Genomic DNA, 19,051 nt, shown 5'->3' with positions numbered 1-19,051 from the left:
TTTTTTTTGGGTTTTGTAAGTTGCTTCTGCTTGGATAACAAAGGATTCCTTCATTTTACTATGCAGAGGAAGCTTGTATAGGCTAATCCACCGCCCTAACATTCAAATAGATGAGAAGCGGCGTTTACGAATGGCTCTTGATGTGGTAAGACATGAATTTTATGAACGTGCCCATTTCTTCATTTCATCAAACTGTTTTGATGCTGCTTTGGTTATGCAAAACACTCATTTTCCATATTTGTTTAAATTGTCTAAAGTACATATCTTGATTCTTAAATAGCTAAACAATTCATAGAGTGATTTTGCAGACTGCTTTTTTTTTTTTTAATGTGCAGGCTCAAGGAATGAATTATTTGCACAGTAGCAATCCCGTAATAGTTCATCGAGATCTGAAGTCGCCAAATCTTCTCGTTGATAAAAATTGGGTCGTCAAGGTAGGAATTGTGCCACAAATCTACAAGTATGAGGTCATTGTTTCGTGGTGCTTTTTTTATTGTCTTCAATATGGCAGGTCTTTCATAGCAGTTAAAGAAGAGATCAGTAGGGTCATGCAATTGTTCTCCTTCCCATCTAAGTGTCAAAGTATTGCAATATATATTAAAACCAATTTATTTTCACATTGCATATCCAGACTCTGTGCTGGCAGCAAACGTTATGCAATTTGAATGCAAACCTAAAACATGGCATATATGTTTTCCTAAAGGAGTAATACAGGAGTCCAGAGCTGCATTATAGCATGTGCTATTCATTTTGATTTAGTGTTAAACAGATAGCTGTTAGGTTTTTGTTTTTGAATCAATTTTCTTGCTACTGTAAGAGTAACGATGAACTTTACCATTTTGCAAACATAGCATTTTAATTTAATTACCAGCAATCTAAACACAGCATTTTAATTAAAAAGGATTTTGAAAAATAACCTGGGTTCTAGTTGAAGGTTTGATAGCCTAATATTCAAAGGTCATTATTAGATTGTAAGTAGTGTTGCAAGACTCATACTCAATAACGACTGAACAATGAAAATTTAAAATTGTGAGAAAACAAAAGGAACAAAAAAATCACTGAACAATAAAAACGCATAAACTTTATATTTTTCCAGTAAATTGAAATATAATTTTAAAAATATCGTTAGCCCAAGAGGTTAGCTCAATCAGTTTTTGTCCATGATGTTGGGCATTTGGCTAGTTTTGTGCAAGTAAATGGCCAGTTCAAAAACCCTAGTTAGGCACTGTTGCCTCAAAATCTATCAGGTCCTGTGAGAGGCCTCACAAGAAAAGGGCTAGACCAAGATAAAAGAATGGGATGGAGGCCATTGTCACCTCAGGACTCCACTTCCTGAACTTTAGGGAATTTCACAACAAGGGAGGCTTCCAGGCCTGCTCTTTAGGGAATTTCACAAGAAGGGAGGCTTCCAGGTATAAGTCACGTAACAGATATCCTAAGTCAATAGCTCAAAGGTGATAGTTTTAAAAGGTTTAGACAGGGCACTAAGACTAGAAACAAGGCTCAATCCAATGTGATAAGGAATAACATACCCTCTAAGAAAATACAAAGAAGGGCTTATAGCCTAGGGTTTGGATGATATACTACAAAGTTAGCACACTTAGGCATATAAGACCAACAAAATGTTGATTTGGGGTAGCATTGGATGTGCTCTAGCCATGAAAATTGGCGGAGAGGCTAAAGAACATGAGATCCAAGACCCAAAAATCGTTTTGGAAAATTCCATCCGGATAAGGAGTTATTAAAATAATTAATATTTTTAATGAGTTCCTAAGTCTAAACTTTAGGACAATAAAAATATTAATGGATATTAATAAAGATAAGGATGAAAAGCTTCTAAGAGATAAGAATCAAGTCTATTTTAATCTTAGTCGTTGATTAGGGACTTAATCTCGGTCGTTGATTCATCAACAAGAAAAGTATAAGAGAAGACTTTAGGTTCAATTGGAGACACACTGGAGGGAGACTAGTCAATTCGATTTTTGGAGTGGCGTTTGCTGAGAAATTTGAACTAGAGGTCTGGATTGCAGTGAGAGGAAGCGAGTATAGAACAAAGAGGTAGGGATAGTGTCCGAGGACCAACACAGAGATCAGAGAGGCAAATGCAGAGCCAATCAGAAAGACACAGAGGCAGCTAGATTGCGCAGTGACTGGAGGGCCTGCGTGGGTGACGCATAGAGGACAAGTGCTGACGCAATGAGGCAAAGTGCTGACGCAAAGGATCTGGGAGCTGCGTAGAGGTCAGCTTGATTGACGCTGAGCTTAAGGGAAGTGCCAGAGTTTTTTATGGTATTACTGCCGTGTGGTTATTTTTGTTGGGTGAGCCAGTTTGGCACCCTAGTTGTACTCAAGAAAAGTTGATTAATAAAATCCTCATTTGTTGCACCGGTTTTCCTGCATTGGGTTTTTTCGGGGACAATTGTCCAAAAATAACTATGTTGATGTATTTGATTCTTGTGCATGTATTTGTTGAAAGAAAGAAAGAAGAAAGAAATTATTTCAACGTCCACGAGGCTAAAGATAGCCTATGGGACAGATTGCTTCTTCATCTGCTTGATGTATTCGGCCCTTTTTTTGTGAAGCTTCACAATAAATGCTCCCATCTTCTCGACAAACCCCTCGTTAAATAGATTATCCCAAGATCTAGCTGCCAGCGTATCTGCATATCTTTCCCTGTTGTCTTTGAAGGCCTCACATTCTAAAATGAAATGTTTTTCTGTTTCCACTTTTCCGGAAGAACAAAAAATGCATACCCTTTCCTCCCACACTTCCTTTGGCCTTTTCCAGCGCCTTGTTTCACAACGGAGTTGATGAGAATTAGTCCTTAACTAAGCAATAAGAATTTTGGCTCTCCAAGAGATATTGGCCTCGTATAATGGTGTGAGATCTGTAGTAGGATTTGTTTTAATATTTACTGAAGGGATTTCGTAAATAACTTATTGGAAAAGTAAAATAAATCAGTTGTTGTAGTAACAAATTTTTCACACAAAATACTTGTAAGAGAGAGATGATCAACAAAGATGGAGCCTCAAGTCTTCAACAAGCCCTAAGTTGAAGCCTTAATGCTAGTTTAGGGTTTCCTAGGCTAGAATTGCCCAGGGTTTGTGGCGTCAGCTTTATAGGGGTCACTCCAACCATGCAAAATGGAAGATTTAGATGTGATAAGGTCTAATCAACAAGAATAACCTAAAAACAAGCCAATGCTTCAACCCTAGTTGAATGTGGCCCTATGCCCTAGCCCTAGTGGCTTGCCTTGTAGGGCCGAAATTGGTTAAGAGAGAGAAATGAATTAAGTTTTATTAGTTTTGACCATCTATGTGGAAGCCAGTGCCTATTAACTACTTGGGTGATGTCATCTAAGTGAAAATTACTATGGAGATATTAAACCCTTGAAAGGAGTAAGGGGGGAAACCCTAAGTTTCCACTTTTGAAATCCCAATTATCATTCAATATGGCGAAAAAGCAAGAGAAAAGCTCTATAGGAGGTTCTCAGGGGATGTCCAAGATTCTTAATTAAAGCATGCAATATTTCACCAAAAATTTCACACAAAGATATGCATTTAGAGAAGGAATATAGAAACCTGAGAAAAATACATTGCATACAATAACTTAAAAACTATATTCAACGATAAAAGTACTCACAAGATATCGATGGAAAATCCTTCCTTATCCCAAAATGATGTCTCCACAACAAGAGCTAGTCTCCAATCGAAAAATGTCCACAAAGATCACATCTCCACAAAAGTAGCGAGGTACAAGAGCTAGGCCGAATTCTTCTAAGAGGCCGAAATAGTCCACAAGTGATGATGAAATGAAGTGTGAGGTGACCTTTTGTTTATATGAGGTTTGCCTCACTTAATTTTAGCTAAGAAGCCCTTAAAACAACCTTGATAATGAGCAAACACAAGTAAACCTTGAGGTACAAGCCAACCCACTATAGCAACATGAAACTATGCGAAAATAGACCCACACGTGTGAGCCGTAAGCCTCTAAAATGATGATGTCATGCCCTTTTTGGGCTCCAAATGCTATTTGATGGAGAAGAGAAGGCTGAAAATGTTTCCAAGCATCATAATCATCCACATTTGAGGAGTAATCCTCAAATCGAACCTCAAAGCGGCTCTAAAGGTCCCAAATCTTGCCGGGGCGCCCCCACATCATCTCCATGGGTCTCCAATGGTCAACGTAGTGCCTCATTTCTCCAGGGTTAAGGATCCATTAGGTGCAACAAGCCCACCCTAGTCATCTCATGGGAGACCATCCTTATTTGGGCTTTGAATCATTGCTTTCCCATCAAGTAGTGTCAAGGCGAATGTGGGGGGCATGCTGGTGTCGAGTGGTGCAATCATTAAGATTCCTTTGTGGTAGGAAAAAGAAGATCAACGTCTTGGGTCTTGGGGGTATTCTGGGATGTGCATTAACTGCTCAAGTCAACGTATTGCCCAACGCTCTGATGTAAGTGGGCAACATTGCATCTGCCAAGTCATGAACCTCTCTGTAGGGCTTGGGTACGTGTGGAGTGGGTGCCCACAAGGCTTGTGCTGTTGCAAACCACTTGGCAAGACCAACTTAAACTTAAGTGAAAGCAACTATTCATTAGAGACTAAGATCATATAAGCATGTAAGTGGACCAAAATTGTATATTAAGGGCATACTAATATTTTAAACTGGGATAACCTTGTAATATCTAACTAGACCAAGTCCTATAAAGGTGTACCCAACCTTGGTAGGGGTGGCTAATATTCAACCCTTTTAGCGTTGAATGGTGTTGTCATTTATGCAAGTGTTATCCTTGAATGCTCTTAACATATGTCAATGGATTACTTTTATTGGAAGCTCTAGATCAAGAAGTCCTGAGAAGCCCCTACGGTATGGTCATGCTACCTTGCATTTAATGAGGATTTTGCATGAGAAGCTGAGTGTTTTGGCAAGAAAGATCATCTTCACTTGATTCTCTTTGTTGTGCCAATTCCAATGGTGGGTGGCATGCCTCATAACTCCTCATGGTTAAGGAGATATGTCCATCCAAAGTTTGTTCCCTGACAGTGTGGTCAAAGTCCCCAAAGTGAAATAATGTGGCAACAAAATAATTGGCTAAGCGATTAATTAAATCATGTGGGGGTCCTATCAACTCTTAAATTAAGAATATCTCTTATGCAAGTCAGTTGGTCAATGAGGACTTTTATGAGTGTTGGGGTAGCATCGGATGTGCTCTAGCCACAAAGCTGTTTCCTTCTTTCTTCAAGTTATTCATTATGACTGTTATAATATGCCCTCCATCTCAAATGGGGAGATGTACGCATGCTCCCTCTCAACTTAGGGAGAACAATAGTATTAGATATGCTTCATTATTTGTCATCAAGGTTATCTTGATTATCATCATTCTTATATTCTCCTACATCATGCTCATCATCATCTTCAATTACGAACTTGATGAGCAGATTATTTGAGTTTTATTTTAATGACTAGAGGTTAACTGTTGCTAATTTGGCCTGGTAGTCAAATTGTCTTGTTTATTGGATGTCATTGGTACATAGATGTTATTGAAGCATATTTGATTGTTGAGCAGAGATTGCAATGCAGTTTGATGTTGTTTATTAAGTAGAGGTGAATCTAGTCTGAAACAATATGAAATGTGGTTCACTATTGTAAATTGAGGGTCGGAGCCTTCAGGGCAAGTGTTAGCTAACTGTGAAGGGTTGTTGGGTGGTGTAAGGCAGGAGAGTGAAGGCCCCTTCAGGTTGGAGCCTGAAAATACTTCAGGGTAGCAAGGTGGTGCTAGGGTAGGTTGGAGCATGTGCAGGGTGTTGGAGCATCCTTTCAGTCAAAGTTGATAAAGTAGGGTGTTGAAGCATCCCTTCAATCGGAGTTGATAAAGCAGGGTGTTGGAGCATCCTTTTAGTCGGAGTTGATAAAGCCAAGCCGTTGGTGCGTCCTTCTATCTGGCTTTGCGTGAACCTCTGGTTGGCTCTGCGTCCCTCTCTCTCGGCTTCTATGCTGATCCTCCTGGTACTATCTTTGCCTCTCTGCTTCTGTATTCACTGCCCCTCAGCTGCAACTTTGATCACTCTTTTGACTTCCTCAACAAACCCTGCCCTAGAAAATCGAAATCTTGATCAACTCGGTGTATTCTCCAAGTGACCCTCAAGCCTCCTCTTATACTTTTCTCGTTGACAATTCAACGGTCGAGATTAAGTCCCTAATCAACGGATAAGATTAATTCTGGCTTGATCCATGACTGTTGGACCCTTATAACACAATTTTATATTAATTCACATTAATATTTTATTTTCTGTAAGTTTAGACTTAGGGACTCCATTAAAAATTTTAATTATTTTAATATCTCCCAAACTGTTTAGAATCTGCCCAAACCATTTCTGGGTATTGGAGATCTTATGTGCTTTAGCCTCTCCACCAATTTTCGTGGCTAGAGCACATTCGATGCTACCCCAAATCAACACTTCCTCTTAGCGAGGACTATGCTCTAGTAATACTCTTCACTGAGCATCACCTTGATCATCCGGTATCGGTCCCTGTGCTGATGCTAGGCCTGCTGCCCAACATCCTCTGCACTGCTGCATCATGTATTGCTACCCATGGCCCTGCCACTGCCACTACTACATCTATACGGCAGCCCTTCTCATCATGCTGCATCGTGCTACCCATAGCGCTGCCACTGCTTACTGCTGCACTGCAACTCAGTTACTGAGAAGTAACTGATCTCCCAACTTTGACATCTCAGTTAGGCTAGAGACACCCTCGATGCTAAAACTCCCTCTGTCGCTGACAAGTGCCCCTTCTCTGACTTCTACGCTGCTGCAACAACTCCATGCATCTCGCACTGCTGCCTCACACTGCCCTGGGAATCCTGCACTGTAGCTCCCTCTGTTGCTCCACCCGCATACGTCTCTATTGACATCCGCCAGTACTGCTACTCTTCAGGGCTGTCGTAGCAAGGTATAATCCAAGAGGCTGGGTACCTCGAGGATCCTGCCCCTCATTGCCTGTAGTTCGTCTGACTACAACTTGATGTCTTCCCACTTCTGCTCAAGTGGCTTGTGAGCACTCATGGCACAGTCATCATCTGTCTCCACTTCCTTCTCTGCCCTTGCTAGCGCAGCCTTGGTCTCGGAAACCTCTCCTTTGCTCTTCTTCCTCGGACACTGGCTCGCATAGTGACCTAGTTCCCCACAGTTGAAGCATTTGACCTTGGAGAGGTCCTCCTTCTTCCATTTCTCCAGCTTTTCCTCGGATGCTAGGGCAACATCCTCCTCTTCCTCCTTCTTGATTCTGATCCCCTTGCCGCTGCTTCCCACCTTACTTAGCCTTTTGATCTCTTCTTGGTGAAGAGTTGCCCACATTTCCTCCCAATCTGGAAGGGTCGCCTTGCCCAGTACGCTCTGGAAAAACACCTCCCAGTCTTCAGAGACTACGTTCAGCACTGTTCTCACCATCAATTTTTGATCCCGTGTGGCCCCTATGGAAGTTAGCTGATCCTGGATCTCCTTCAATCGACCGAGGAAGGTGTCAATTTGTTCTCCCTTCTGCATCTAGTACGACCGCAATTGATTTTCTAGTAGCATCCTTCTTTGCACAGAAGTATGTTGGTACAATTTCTTTATGACCTCCCACATCTCATTTGCCGTGTCCTTTTCGGCAATATGTGGTACTACATGGTCCTTGACCCTGTCAAGGATGATGCTCTTGGCCCTCGCCATTGCCTCCTCGTACTTGTCGTTATCAGCTAGGTCAACTGGGATCACTATCGTACTCAAGGCGAAGTGGTTGACATGACTCCTATCGAGAACGAACAAGATTCTGGCCTTCTAGACTACGAAGTTTTAGGCTCTGTCTAGTCTGTCCCGGTCGCTTACCCCGTTCACTGCCATCTTGCTGCTCCTGTACTTCCCTTCTTTAAGTTCTCGGTGTGACTCCCTCTGAGCCTCGATTTCCCTCCTAGAAACCCCTCTGCCTATGTCGAGATACCCCCACCCTGATCCTTAGTGCAGCTACACCATTGATCCAGATTTCTTGGCTAGAAATCCTCGGTAGCAACTCCCTCCTCCTTGGTCTTGCCTTGTTAGGTACTATTTTGACTAGAGTACCCCACCAACTTCACTCTGCAACTTACTCTCAACTTCCTAAGGCCCAACAAATTGAAGGCTAGAGCTTCTAGGCTTTGTGCAATCCTGACACCAGCGAAATTCGCACCTCTTGGCCACGGGCGTCAATCCTTCCTGACTGAATAAGATGACCGGGCACTGCGTAGGTCGAGTCTGCTCCCCTCTGCCACTGCGCTAATCCTCTCCTTGGCCCAAACTTGATGACATAGGCACTACGTCACCCCTTCCTTGCCGCTTCTCTTCTAGGAACAACTTCTGTCACTCGAGACAACTGTTTTCTGCTGCTGCTGCTCTGCTCCGCTGATGTCCTCAGTTCTCCTATGATCTGCAACCTTGCTTTGATATCATGTTGGAATTTCTAGGTCTAACCCGTTAGAAACCCTTCATGTACTTTCTGATTTATTTCTGCCTACTTGTTCTGATTTAATTAACAAGTTATTTACCATGTAAATACTGAAATAAATACAAGTACATGCTCAACACATTACAGATCATCAACTGAACGAAACAAAACAAGCACACAAGTGACACCGTTGTTTTTGGACCAATGTCCCCAGAAAAACCCAATGTGGGAAAACTGGTGCAGCGATCTGAGGGTTTTAATTATTAAGCATTTTCAGAATACAAGCTGGGTGCCTAAACCAACTCACCCAACAGAGAATAATCTCGGCAGTAGTACCTCTTCGTCGGAGACAGATGTTCCGACTGAAACCTCGGATAAACACTCTGACAGCTCCTAGCTCCAATCTGCCCCACAAAAACTCCAACGTCAGCCTCTAGGTACTGCGTCAGCCCTTTCTGGCACAGCGTCTGCCTGCAGCAGCCTCTGGAGGCACTGCGTCAGCCCTTAGAGCCTCAATGTCACCCACGCTGGCTCTCTAAGGCACTGTGCAACTCCTGGCTGGCTCTGCACGAACCTCTGGCTGGCTCTGCGCAAACCTCTGGTTGGCTCTGTGTCCTTCTCTCCCAGCTTTTTGCGCTGATCTATGCCTTGCTGCTTCTGTATTCACTGCCCCTCAACTGCAACTCTGATCACTCTTTCGACTTCCTCAGCAAACCCTGCCCTAGAAAATTGAAATCTTGATCAACTCGGTGTATTCTCCAAGTGACCCTTCAACGACCGAGATTAAGTCCCTAATGAACGACTAAAATTAATTCTGGCTTGATCCATGACTTTTGGACCCTTCTAACAGTTTTATATTAATTCACATTAATATTTTATTTTCCCTAAGTTTAGAAATTAGGGACTCCATTAAAAATATAAATTATTTTAATATCTCCCAAACAGCTTAGAATCTGCCCAAACCATTTCTGGGTATTGGAGATCTCATGTGCTTTAGCTTCTCCACCAATTTTTGTGGCTAGAGCACATCCAATGCTACCCCAAATCAACACATCCTTCCCTTCAGGACAGTTGTCTTTCTAATGACCAAACATGTGACAACCAAAACATTGAATCTTTGACATATTCTTCTTCTCTTGAGGAGCAAGTCTTCTACCTGAATGGCTTCACTGAAACTTTCCAAAATTTATTTTTCCATTTTTCATATGAGCTGCAAATGCTTGGGACTCTCCATCTTGAGGTCTCTGAATCTTTCCTTTTGATACTAGTATAGATTCATCTTGAGTGCATGAGGTCCATAGCTGGTGAAAAATTGGAACCTCTTTTCTACCACAATTTCTGGATGCTAATGAATCCCATAAATCAGGTAGACCATTAAGAGCTTGTTAGAAAATCAGAAAGATAGAAAGATTTTTTTATCTTGATAACTAATTGTAATTTCTTAGGAATCTTATTATCTTCTATTGTGTCTTCTTTTATCTTCTTATCATCAAGCAACTACCAAAACATAAATGCATGAAGATCAAAACAACAAGGACATAGAATGTAGGCTCTAAGCCAGGGAAAAACCCCTCCCAGGGGAAAATGCAAAATATTCTTCTCTTCTTGAAGAACCAAATCAAAGGAGACAACCAAGACCCTTTGACAAAAACAAAGACCTCCTCCAATCCACCAAGTCAGCCTCCCAAGATATTTAGCCGAACTCCAAAAATCAACTCAAGTCAAACTTCTCCAAATGCCAACACAAGTCAACTCTTTCAAGGGTCTAGGCCCTTCTCTGCAACTATGAAATGTCGGCCTGCACCTCCGGACCTGCAACTTACCTCAGTTCACCTGCACGTGTGGCAAAAAAACAGAGCTTTCGGCTCCTTTTTAGCTATTCATGTGTCTCTTTTCCTTCCCTATGATTCACCTTCTCTTGTGATGATGTAGACCTCTTTTTCTAGGCATTTCACACTCTTTTTCTTGCTCTTACAACTACAGATCTAAACTTTGTTGGATAGGGATCACAATAGGTCGAATCCACTTTTATATATAGTGGTTGAAGCTCCTTAATGAGGCCGACATAAGGATAGGGCAGGCTGACTTGGTGCGGGAGGCATAATTGACAATTTTGACATAGAATAAATTTCTTCTTTGAAAAAATAAGCCTAAGAAGGGTCTAATACATGATGACAAGGACTATGACTCATGAAACAAACCCCAGAAGCACACAATGGGTGCTTTGACCTAGAAAGAAAATAAATAAAGCATGAAACCCATGCTTATAAATAATTTTTCTTTACAATAATTTTTCTTTTTTTCTTTCTTTTGACAAATACATAAAAATTACAAGATGTCATGAGCTAGACAATAACTGTGAAGACTGATACTAGTTTTCAGCAGAGCTGTAATCACAAGTTTGGTTCCTTCAATGATTTTGCCAATAGCCTGAAGTTGATCTCTCAGTTGAGAGATCATCTCGAAGTAGGAAGCCACTGTATCATCTCTAGATATTTGAACATCACGAAGTTGGTTCCTCAAGCTCATTTTCTGACCATTGTTGTTGATGATATACAATCCTACTAGGGCATCATACATCTGCTTTGAAGTTTGCAGTCCTGAAACATATGGAATCAAGTGGTCTCTGATGGATTCAACAAGAATCCTCTTGTTAAAATTGGTAACTAGGGCTAAATTCCTCTTTGGTAGCCCCTTTGAAGAAGATAATTGTGGCACTGAATTCCTCTTTTCATGAGGACAAAATTGACCTAAAGATCATCAAATTTGAACAAGTAAAATATGTTTTTGAAATTAAGCCCTCACATGTGCAAATTGACAAGGTCGGCTTGAGGTAAATTAATTAAATGGAACCCCTCTCCAAATCCTATAAAAGGAAGTGTCCTACAGCCGTATTTCACACGTGAATCACACATTTGCTTCTCTCTGAAATGGCAGCAGAAGGAAGGTGTCTCCAGCAAAGGATGAAGGGATTGGTTGACATCTGTGCAGGGTTTTTTGAAGGGTCGAGTCCTCTAGGCAGAAGGCAGAGTCTCCTAGAGGCAAGTCTGGGCTTATTTATGAAATGCTCTGGGCATGTTTATCCTCCATTGCAGGTACGAGTTATCTCTGTGGTTGACCGCAGGTATAAGGGCATAGCTGGATTAGTTAGATGTATTCCTTATTATGTGAAAACTAACTCTTAGGTTGGCCGCACCTTCAGAATTCCTCCCCAGGCAGGCTGCAGGCATTGTGTTGCTGTACAGTGAACCATGAGGGTAAATTCCTGCCGAGGTAGATCGCTGACCTGTTTTGGTGAAGGCAGATTGGCATCAAGATGTGTTTGGGGGCTAGATTAAGTCCTGTCGTGTAGCGGATGGAGGACTGACTGTCTTGGAGGAGAGCCACAGCTATAGAAGGCTATTTGGGTGAATATGTAAGGGCAGAAGCAGTGTGTCACATACCCTAACTAGGAGCAGCTAGCAACTGCATTATTCTACAACCTATGATCTGATGTATTCTTGTAGACTTGAATGCTATGGTTGTCCTGATTGATCAGATTATAGAAGCTCCTTGATAGACTGGAAGTTGCCCTAACCAGTCCAAGCTTCTTCTGCAGTATGTCACCAACTTAAGAAGGTATATCTTGTCAGCTACAGAATTGCATTGTGGGCTGTGATGGTGATTGGCAATTCAATCTTGACCTTCTATAACTGTACTCTCTCTCTGCTGAACATTTAATATTAATAATACGAAGAATTGATCAAGGGTTTTCCCCATCTTGGGGTTTTTCCTTGGCTTGAGCCATATTCTTGCGTTCTCTTGTCTTTGCCTGTCTTCAGCATTTTTCGTTTATGTTCTTTCTGCAGTTACTGTCAAATGATTTATGTGATTGCTAATGGAAATATAATGGATTGAAAAATGGGCTATATGGATCTTTGAAGTAACTGTCCTATGCGAAGAACATGTTCCTAAAATTAACATGGTATCAGAGCTAGGAGAGGACAAGCCCAAGCAAAGTGGAAAAAGAAAGAAATCACTGTAAGAACTTTGTTGACTAGACTCTATGGACTGTGGAATGCTGCACAAGAAGGGGGTCTCGAAATCGTCAAATCAGAAAGAGGGAGAAAATTCTTTAATTTTGATAGCTCTAATTAGAGACTCAATTTCAGTCCAATGTGTAAAGGATTAGTTCTGCATTGGTTGAGCTCTTTATTCGTGATTTGGACGGCTACTGTGATCTGAGGGTTCAGATGACAATTAAGTCTCCCTGTTTAGGGACATGTTTTTGCAAGTAGGCAAGGATCAAGAATGTAAGTCAGAATGTACTAGATCCAACAACCCTTTGGACCCGGAATCACTGCTTGGGAAAATAATCTTGGCATACTTGCCAATTGCTCACCGTTTCCAAACATCCTGCTGCTCCACTCTAAGCTCAAGAAGACCAGTGAGACTCTACTGTAATATAGGAAGGGCCCTGTGATGCAAATGTGCCATATGCCTGTGCCACAACTCGCACAAGTTTTCATTGTCATGAACCAATGCATGTACAAGCTGTGACCCTTCAGCATGCACAAGTTTCCTTTGCTCCTCCCAACCACACTACCTGCGCTCGAATAGAATATCTCAGCCTGACAAGTACCTGTGCCTCTTGGAAGGAAACTTCATACCCCTTGCCCTCCATTGCTGAGAGGGATTGTAACCACCAGCCTTCTTTATAACCAGTTACCAAACTAGTGATAAATAATCCTCAATACAATAGGTCATATGCCAAGTGCTGCATGGAAATGCAGTTTATGGCCACCCTCATGAGGAAGCCAGTAAGTTGCCAACTTATTGAAGCTATGTTGGAGAGGAAGTATTCTGTGAAGAGAACAATGGGGAGCCTCTCAGGCACAAGCCCTTGATGTTCATACTGCTCCTCTGGGTGATGGAACTCCAGTAATGTCCTCAACTTACAAGTTAAACCAGTAATTTCTGATCAGGAGGCATTTTAATCTGTAAAATAGTTTTTACTTTCTTAGCTAGGAATTGACTTGTTGATGTTTTATACTTGTGATAGAACAATAAATTTTGATTCTCATTTTCCGTCCTTCATAATCTTGCGTAATTTCATAAATATCATATGTTCGATGGATTTTCTTTTCTTGATTCTTTCTGATATTGTCAAGCTGTGGAAAAGTGGATAGCATGGTCAATTGTTTATAATATATGAAATGTATTTGTAAAAATTAATCAAGTTCTTTTTAGGTTAACTTTCTTAGTTATTGCTCTGCAGGTTTGTGATTTTGGCTTGTCACGCTTGAAGCACCATACATTTCTGTCTTCAAAGTCAACTGCAGGAACGGTGTGTAAAACTCATTATCCACAGTAGTCAATTTCTTTTGACTTGTATATTGCTGTATCCTAAGGAGGTATTGTTAAGTGGATTATGTCATGTTTAATATTTGTTTGTGCTTTTAAAAGTAGCATGACAAGAAGATTTCTGTTGTACATCATAGCTACATTAATTAACCATTCTGCCCATGTGTATAGAAGAAGCTTGAGCAAACTGCCAAATTTGTAGAAATTTTGAGAATCAGACTTTTATTGGAAATTGAAAAATTTCACCTCATTTACTTGAAGTTTTGCAAGTCCATTTCCTGTGAACTTTCAGCCTTATGGATGAAACTAAATTATTAGTTTACTGAAGCAATATTTCATTTTTGTCGAACCAAATTCACTAGGCAGTTGTAGGAAATAATTACAGAACAAGTGTACTTCAATACTGCAAAGCTACAGCCCTTCGGGTACACATTCCAGCATATAACAGATCTGAAATGTCTTATTACTGTATATTGTAACAGCAGCGAGTCTGCTCCCTTATCTTCTAGATATGTGTTGAGTCGCTTAATCAATTTGGCTCAATGTTATGTCAAATCTGTTGAAGAATGTAACTAGTGTCAGTCTTCATAATTGTACTCGAGTCATTATGTAATGTATTTATTAAAAGAAAAAGAAATATTATTAAAGAAATTGACTTACTAAAGCATGCGTTTCATGCTTGGGTCAATTGTTTATAGGTCAAAGCCTCCATTGCAGGCCTCTAGGGTCTATGTCAAGTGTCCCTGTCCATGTCATAATGTAAAGAACCCTTTTTGGGATTTATTTGTCAAGAAAAAATCTATTTTCATGTAAATTAGGTCTTTAAGCCTCCTCCACCAAGTCGACCTAAAATGAGGGGCAAAAACTACTATATAAAGGCCGAAAATTGACCTCATTTGGAGCACTCATTCACCAAGTTTGATCTGCAATTTCTGGGGCAGTGAAAAGTGCGAAATTCAAGGAAGAAGGTGTAAAGTGCTAGCGAAGGAGAAGGAGGTTTATCTCAAGCATAAGAAGTCAAAATTCTCTCTCTCTCTCTCTCTCTCTCTCTCTCACACGTGTGAAGCTACTAAGCTGCTGGAAGGGTCAAAACTTCTGTTCTGTTGTTGGGCCGAAATTCTGTTGTTGGGGGTCGAAGTTTTGAAGCTGGGAAGTTGAATTTATGGATTGTTGTTGGGTTGAAGCTACTGGAGAAGAAGAGACTATTGAAGATTGCTGAATCATTTTGGAAGGCTGACTTGGTGGAGGAGGAAGGTCTATTGGTCTAAGGTCTTGGTCCATCTCATTTTGAATTACTGAAGGAAGAGTTCTTTGACTGGGTTTTCCCCTATATAGGGGTTTTTTGCCCTAGCTGAGTGCCTACATCTGGTGTCCTTGATCTTTGTGTTTTGGTTTTGGTAATTGCTTGATGAACAAAGATAAAAGAGAACATAAAAAGTTAATAAGAATACAAAGAAATTATAAGTAATTATCAACAAAAAGAAAATCTTTTTGCCTTTTCGATTTTCTAACATGGTATCTGAGCTAAGGTGAAGAAGAAGGAAAAAGGCAAGTTGAAGATCTATTGAGGAAAGGAGATCAAAGAAAGTTCATTAAGGAAAAAAGGATCATATAAGGAGATAAGTCTATAATCTATAGGAACTATGTTAGACTCAATGAAGGGAGAAAACAAACCAAAAGGAGCCTCCAACTATGGAAAAATAGGATAGATCTCATCTTTGAAAAGAACAGAGTTTAAGATCTTGTTTAGGGAAAAATCAAGAAGCTTACAGATGAAGCAGAGAATGCAAAGTTTAGAGAAATTGAAATCTTGGCTATGAACCTAATAGTGGATGGAGTAAAGGACAACCCCATCCCATACATATCCAACATAGACTCTGCTCAAGAAATGTATGAGGCTCTCTCCAAATTATTCACAATCAAGAACATTGGTCAAATAAAAAGCCTCAAGAATGAACTAAGAACTGTTAAGATGATGAATGATGATACCGTTTCATCATATTTTATAAGGATATCTAGAATTAGAGATGAACTCCAAGCAATAGATGAAGTTGTACCAGAAAAAGAGCTCGTAATTACTGCTCTTCTAGGACTACCAAAATCTTGGAGTGCTTTTGCATCAAGAATCAACAGTTGGAAGGATACACCAACATTTGAGAAAATGTGGAATGCATGCAGTCAAGAAGAAGCTCGAATATCGTTAGTAAACAACAAGAAGGAAGATGAAGAAGAAAACACCTCTAATGCCTATTTTGCTCATCACAAGAAGAAGGGAACCTTCAAGAAGTTCAAAGGACCAAAGAAGAAAGTTGACCTATCAAAGATTGAATGCTATAATTGCCATAAGATGGGTCATTATAAAAGTCAATGTCCTGAGAATCCAAGGAATAAGAAGAAAGATGGGGATCAAGCAAATGTTGCCGATGAATCATCACTGAAGAAGAATAAGACCGAGGAATTGGAAGTCAGGGACTTATACTACTAAGTCCTATCCTACATATCCTTCTTAGTCTTGTATTATTTTCCTTTATGTTTTGATTTCTATAGTTTGTAGGTCTAACATATCTTATTAGAACATTTTTGAATCATTTTGAAAGTTGTAGCTATCCCTCAAAGGATTGGGTTAAGAGGGAGCCTCCTCCATTTTACCAAAAGATAAGTATCTTATTCTTTGTTTCATCTTTTCATGTTTGGTTTCCTCCTCACATCACGACTTGTTTGTATTATATACTAATAACCTTTCCCTTTATATTTTCCTTGGATAGAAAAGCTTGATGGATGCTCAAGGGTGATGGAGGAGACTTCAAAGGAGAGACCTGAAGCATGGAAGAAGCTCTACCTTTTGAGAATTGATGTCCTACAAAGTTTGTTAAGAATCATCTCAAGGTATGTCTTAGACTATAAGTTTTGTTATAAAGTTCTCTTCATGTAAAAGGTAAGATCATTCTTCTTTTGAAATTTGCTTTACACTACTAACATCGTTGTCTAGGGTTTTGAATCACAAAGGTTCTTGTTAGGGTAATTAGTCATTAGATTGAATCTACCCTCATGATATTATTTGATCATTATTGTGTAACCCTAACCTTTAAGGTTCACTATAAAACCCTAGTCTCTTGTTGCTAAGGGTATGCCAATGTTGATTAAGAAACCCTAGTCTAATTAGGGTTGTTGATGAAGTCTAGAAATTGTATACTTTTTGATGTTTAGGGTTTTGGTATTGTAATGATAGAAACCCTAGTTATTTAGGGTTTGTAGTTAATATCTAAAGTTATATATTGCAACCCTATATCTTTAGGGTTTGGTGAATTAAGGTTTATGAACAAAACCTTTGTAATAGCTATATTAAGATCCTGGGGATGAAGCCCTAACTACATGTTTGTATGTTTGATCAAAACCATACCCTGATGAAAGTTGTTGTATATCTAACTTCAATGTATTGATGTTTGTGTCTTGGGTTTACCTAGTTGATATTGATGTGAAATGCTAGTGGGTCCTAGATATGTATATGCGAGTATGCTAACTTAATGTTTTAATCTGTGAAATCTAGGGTTTGTAACAAAACCCTAGTAGAGATTGATATTCTAGGACATGATGATAGTGTTTTCGATTATTAATATGATTTAGCCTTCATGATAAAATCTAGGGTTTGCAACAAATCCAAGTAGAAGTCTAACATGTAATTCTAAAAATCATATTGTTGAAACCTTAGATATATTGTACTATGATTGGATTGTTATTGAATTGTTGATATCTAACGCTGTGTCTCGAAGATGGTGTTAGGTCCCTATAATACTAGTGTATTCCCTAATTGTTATTAGCTTAACCCCCTTATCGTTATTGTTGTGCCCCATAGAAGCCCTCTATTCCCTCATTGTTATTAGTGTAGCCCCCTTATTGTTTGTTGAAATTTGGTACTGGAGGACAGGTGGTTCCCTTAGGCTTTGATCTTTTGGCCTAGGGAAAAGTGTCCAAAAAGAATTTAATTTTTCTCCTAAAGTGACTTTATAATTTTATAAAGTTAAATCTAATTTAAAAGTGACTTTATGTGATAAAGTTACTAAGTCTAATTTTAAAGTAAATGAAAAATTGGAAAGGAAAAGTGACTTTGGAAATAAATGACTAAGTGGGTCTTTATTAAAGTGGGGTGAATTAAAAAATAGAAAGTGAGATTTAAATGAGCATTTAATCTCAACCATTGATCTAAATCTATTTCAGCCATTGGATTTAGAGATCACCCAAAAGTCACTTGGATCACCCAAAAGTCACTTGGAGTTATATTAAAGGAGGAAAAGGAAGAAAAGGTCATTCATTCTTTCATGAGTAGATTGGGAGAAGGAGAGCAAGAGAGATTTCTGAGCAGGGAGGAGGAGACAGCAGCTTGGCACACATTCCAAGGCAGCAGTTGAGCAGATTTGTACAGCTGATTCAGCACATAGTGAAAGGCAGATTTTTGCACAAAAATCCCCCTTATCGTTATTGTTGTGCCCCATAGAAGCCCTCTATTCCCTCATTGTTATTAGTGTAGCCCCCTTATTGTTTGTTGACATTTGGTACTGGAGGACAGGTGGTTCCCTTAGGCTTTGATCTTTTGGCCTAGGGAAAAGTGTCCAAAAAGAATTTAATTTTTCTCCTAAAGTGACTTTATAATTTTATAAAGTTAAATCTAATTTAAAAGTGACTTTATCTGATAAAGTTACTAAGTCTAATTTTAAAGTAAATGAAAAATTAGAAAGGAAAAGTGACTTTGGAAATAAATGACTAAGTGGGTCTTTATTAAAGTGGGGTGAATTAAAATACAGAAAGTGAGATTTAAATGAGCATTTAATCTCAACCATTGATCTAAATCTATTTCAGCCATTGGATTTAGAGATCACCCAAAAGTCACTTGGATCACCCAAAAGTCACTTGGAGTTATATTAAAGGAGGAAAAGGAAAAAAAGGTCATTCATTCTTTCATGAGCAGATTGGGAGAAGGAGAGCAAGAGAGATTTCTGAGCAGGGAGGAGGAGACAGCAGCTTGGCACACATTCCAAGGCAGCAGTTGAGTAGATTTGTACAGCTGATTCAGCACATAGTGAAAGACAGATTTTTGCACAAAAATCGAGGAGCAGTTTGCTGATTTTTCTGCACACAAAACGGAGGCCGTACAACATTTATTGCTGTCCTGTTTGCTGTAATTTCCAGATTGCTGTGAGGCACGGGAAATGAAATAAGTTGTAAATTTGCTTGCTGATTTTTTGCT

At 39.7% G+C, this 19,051-nt stretch overlaps 1 protein-coding gene across 1 annotated transcript in view; it reads left to right on the top strand.

The window, feature by feature from the left end:
* The window catches only part of LOC149186038 (putative serine/threonine-protein kinase SIS8), a 285,716-nt gene that overhangs the window by 206,285 nt on the left and 60,380 nt on the right, over positions 1 to 19,051 (top strand). The window contains exons 8-10 of the mRNA XM_089410866.1: positions 67 to 145; positions 336 to 434; positions 13,724 to 13,792. Of these exons, the coding sequence (XP_089266992.1) occupies positions 67 to 145; positions 336 to 434; positions 13,724 to 13,792 (247 nt within the window). The remainder of the gene's footprint in view (positions 1 to 66; positions 146 to 335; positions 435 to 13,723; positions 13,793 to 19,051) is intronic.

Source organism: Pinus tabuliformis, chromosome 3_1 (genome assembly GCF_031772625.1).
Source record: "Pinus tabuliformis cultivar Carrire ecotype Pingquan chromosome 3_1, CPIR1, whole genome shotgun sequence".
Classification (NCBI taxonomy): Eukaryota; Viridiplantae; Streptophyta; class Pinopsida; order Pinales; family Pinaceae; genus Pinus; species Pinus tabuliformis.
This window is presented reverse-complemented; position numbering and strand designations above follow the sequence as displayed.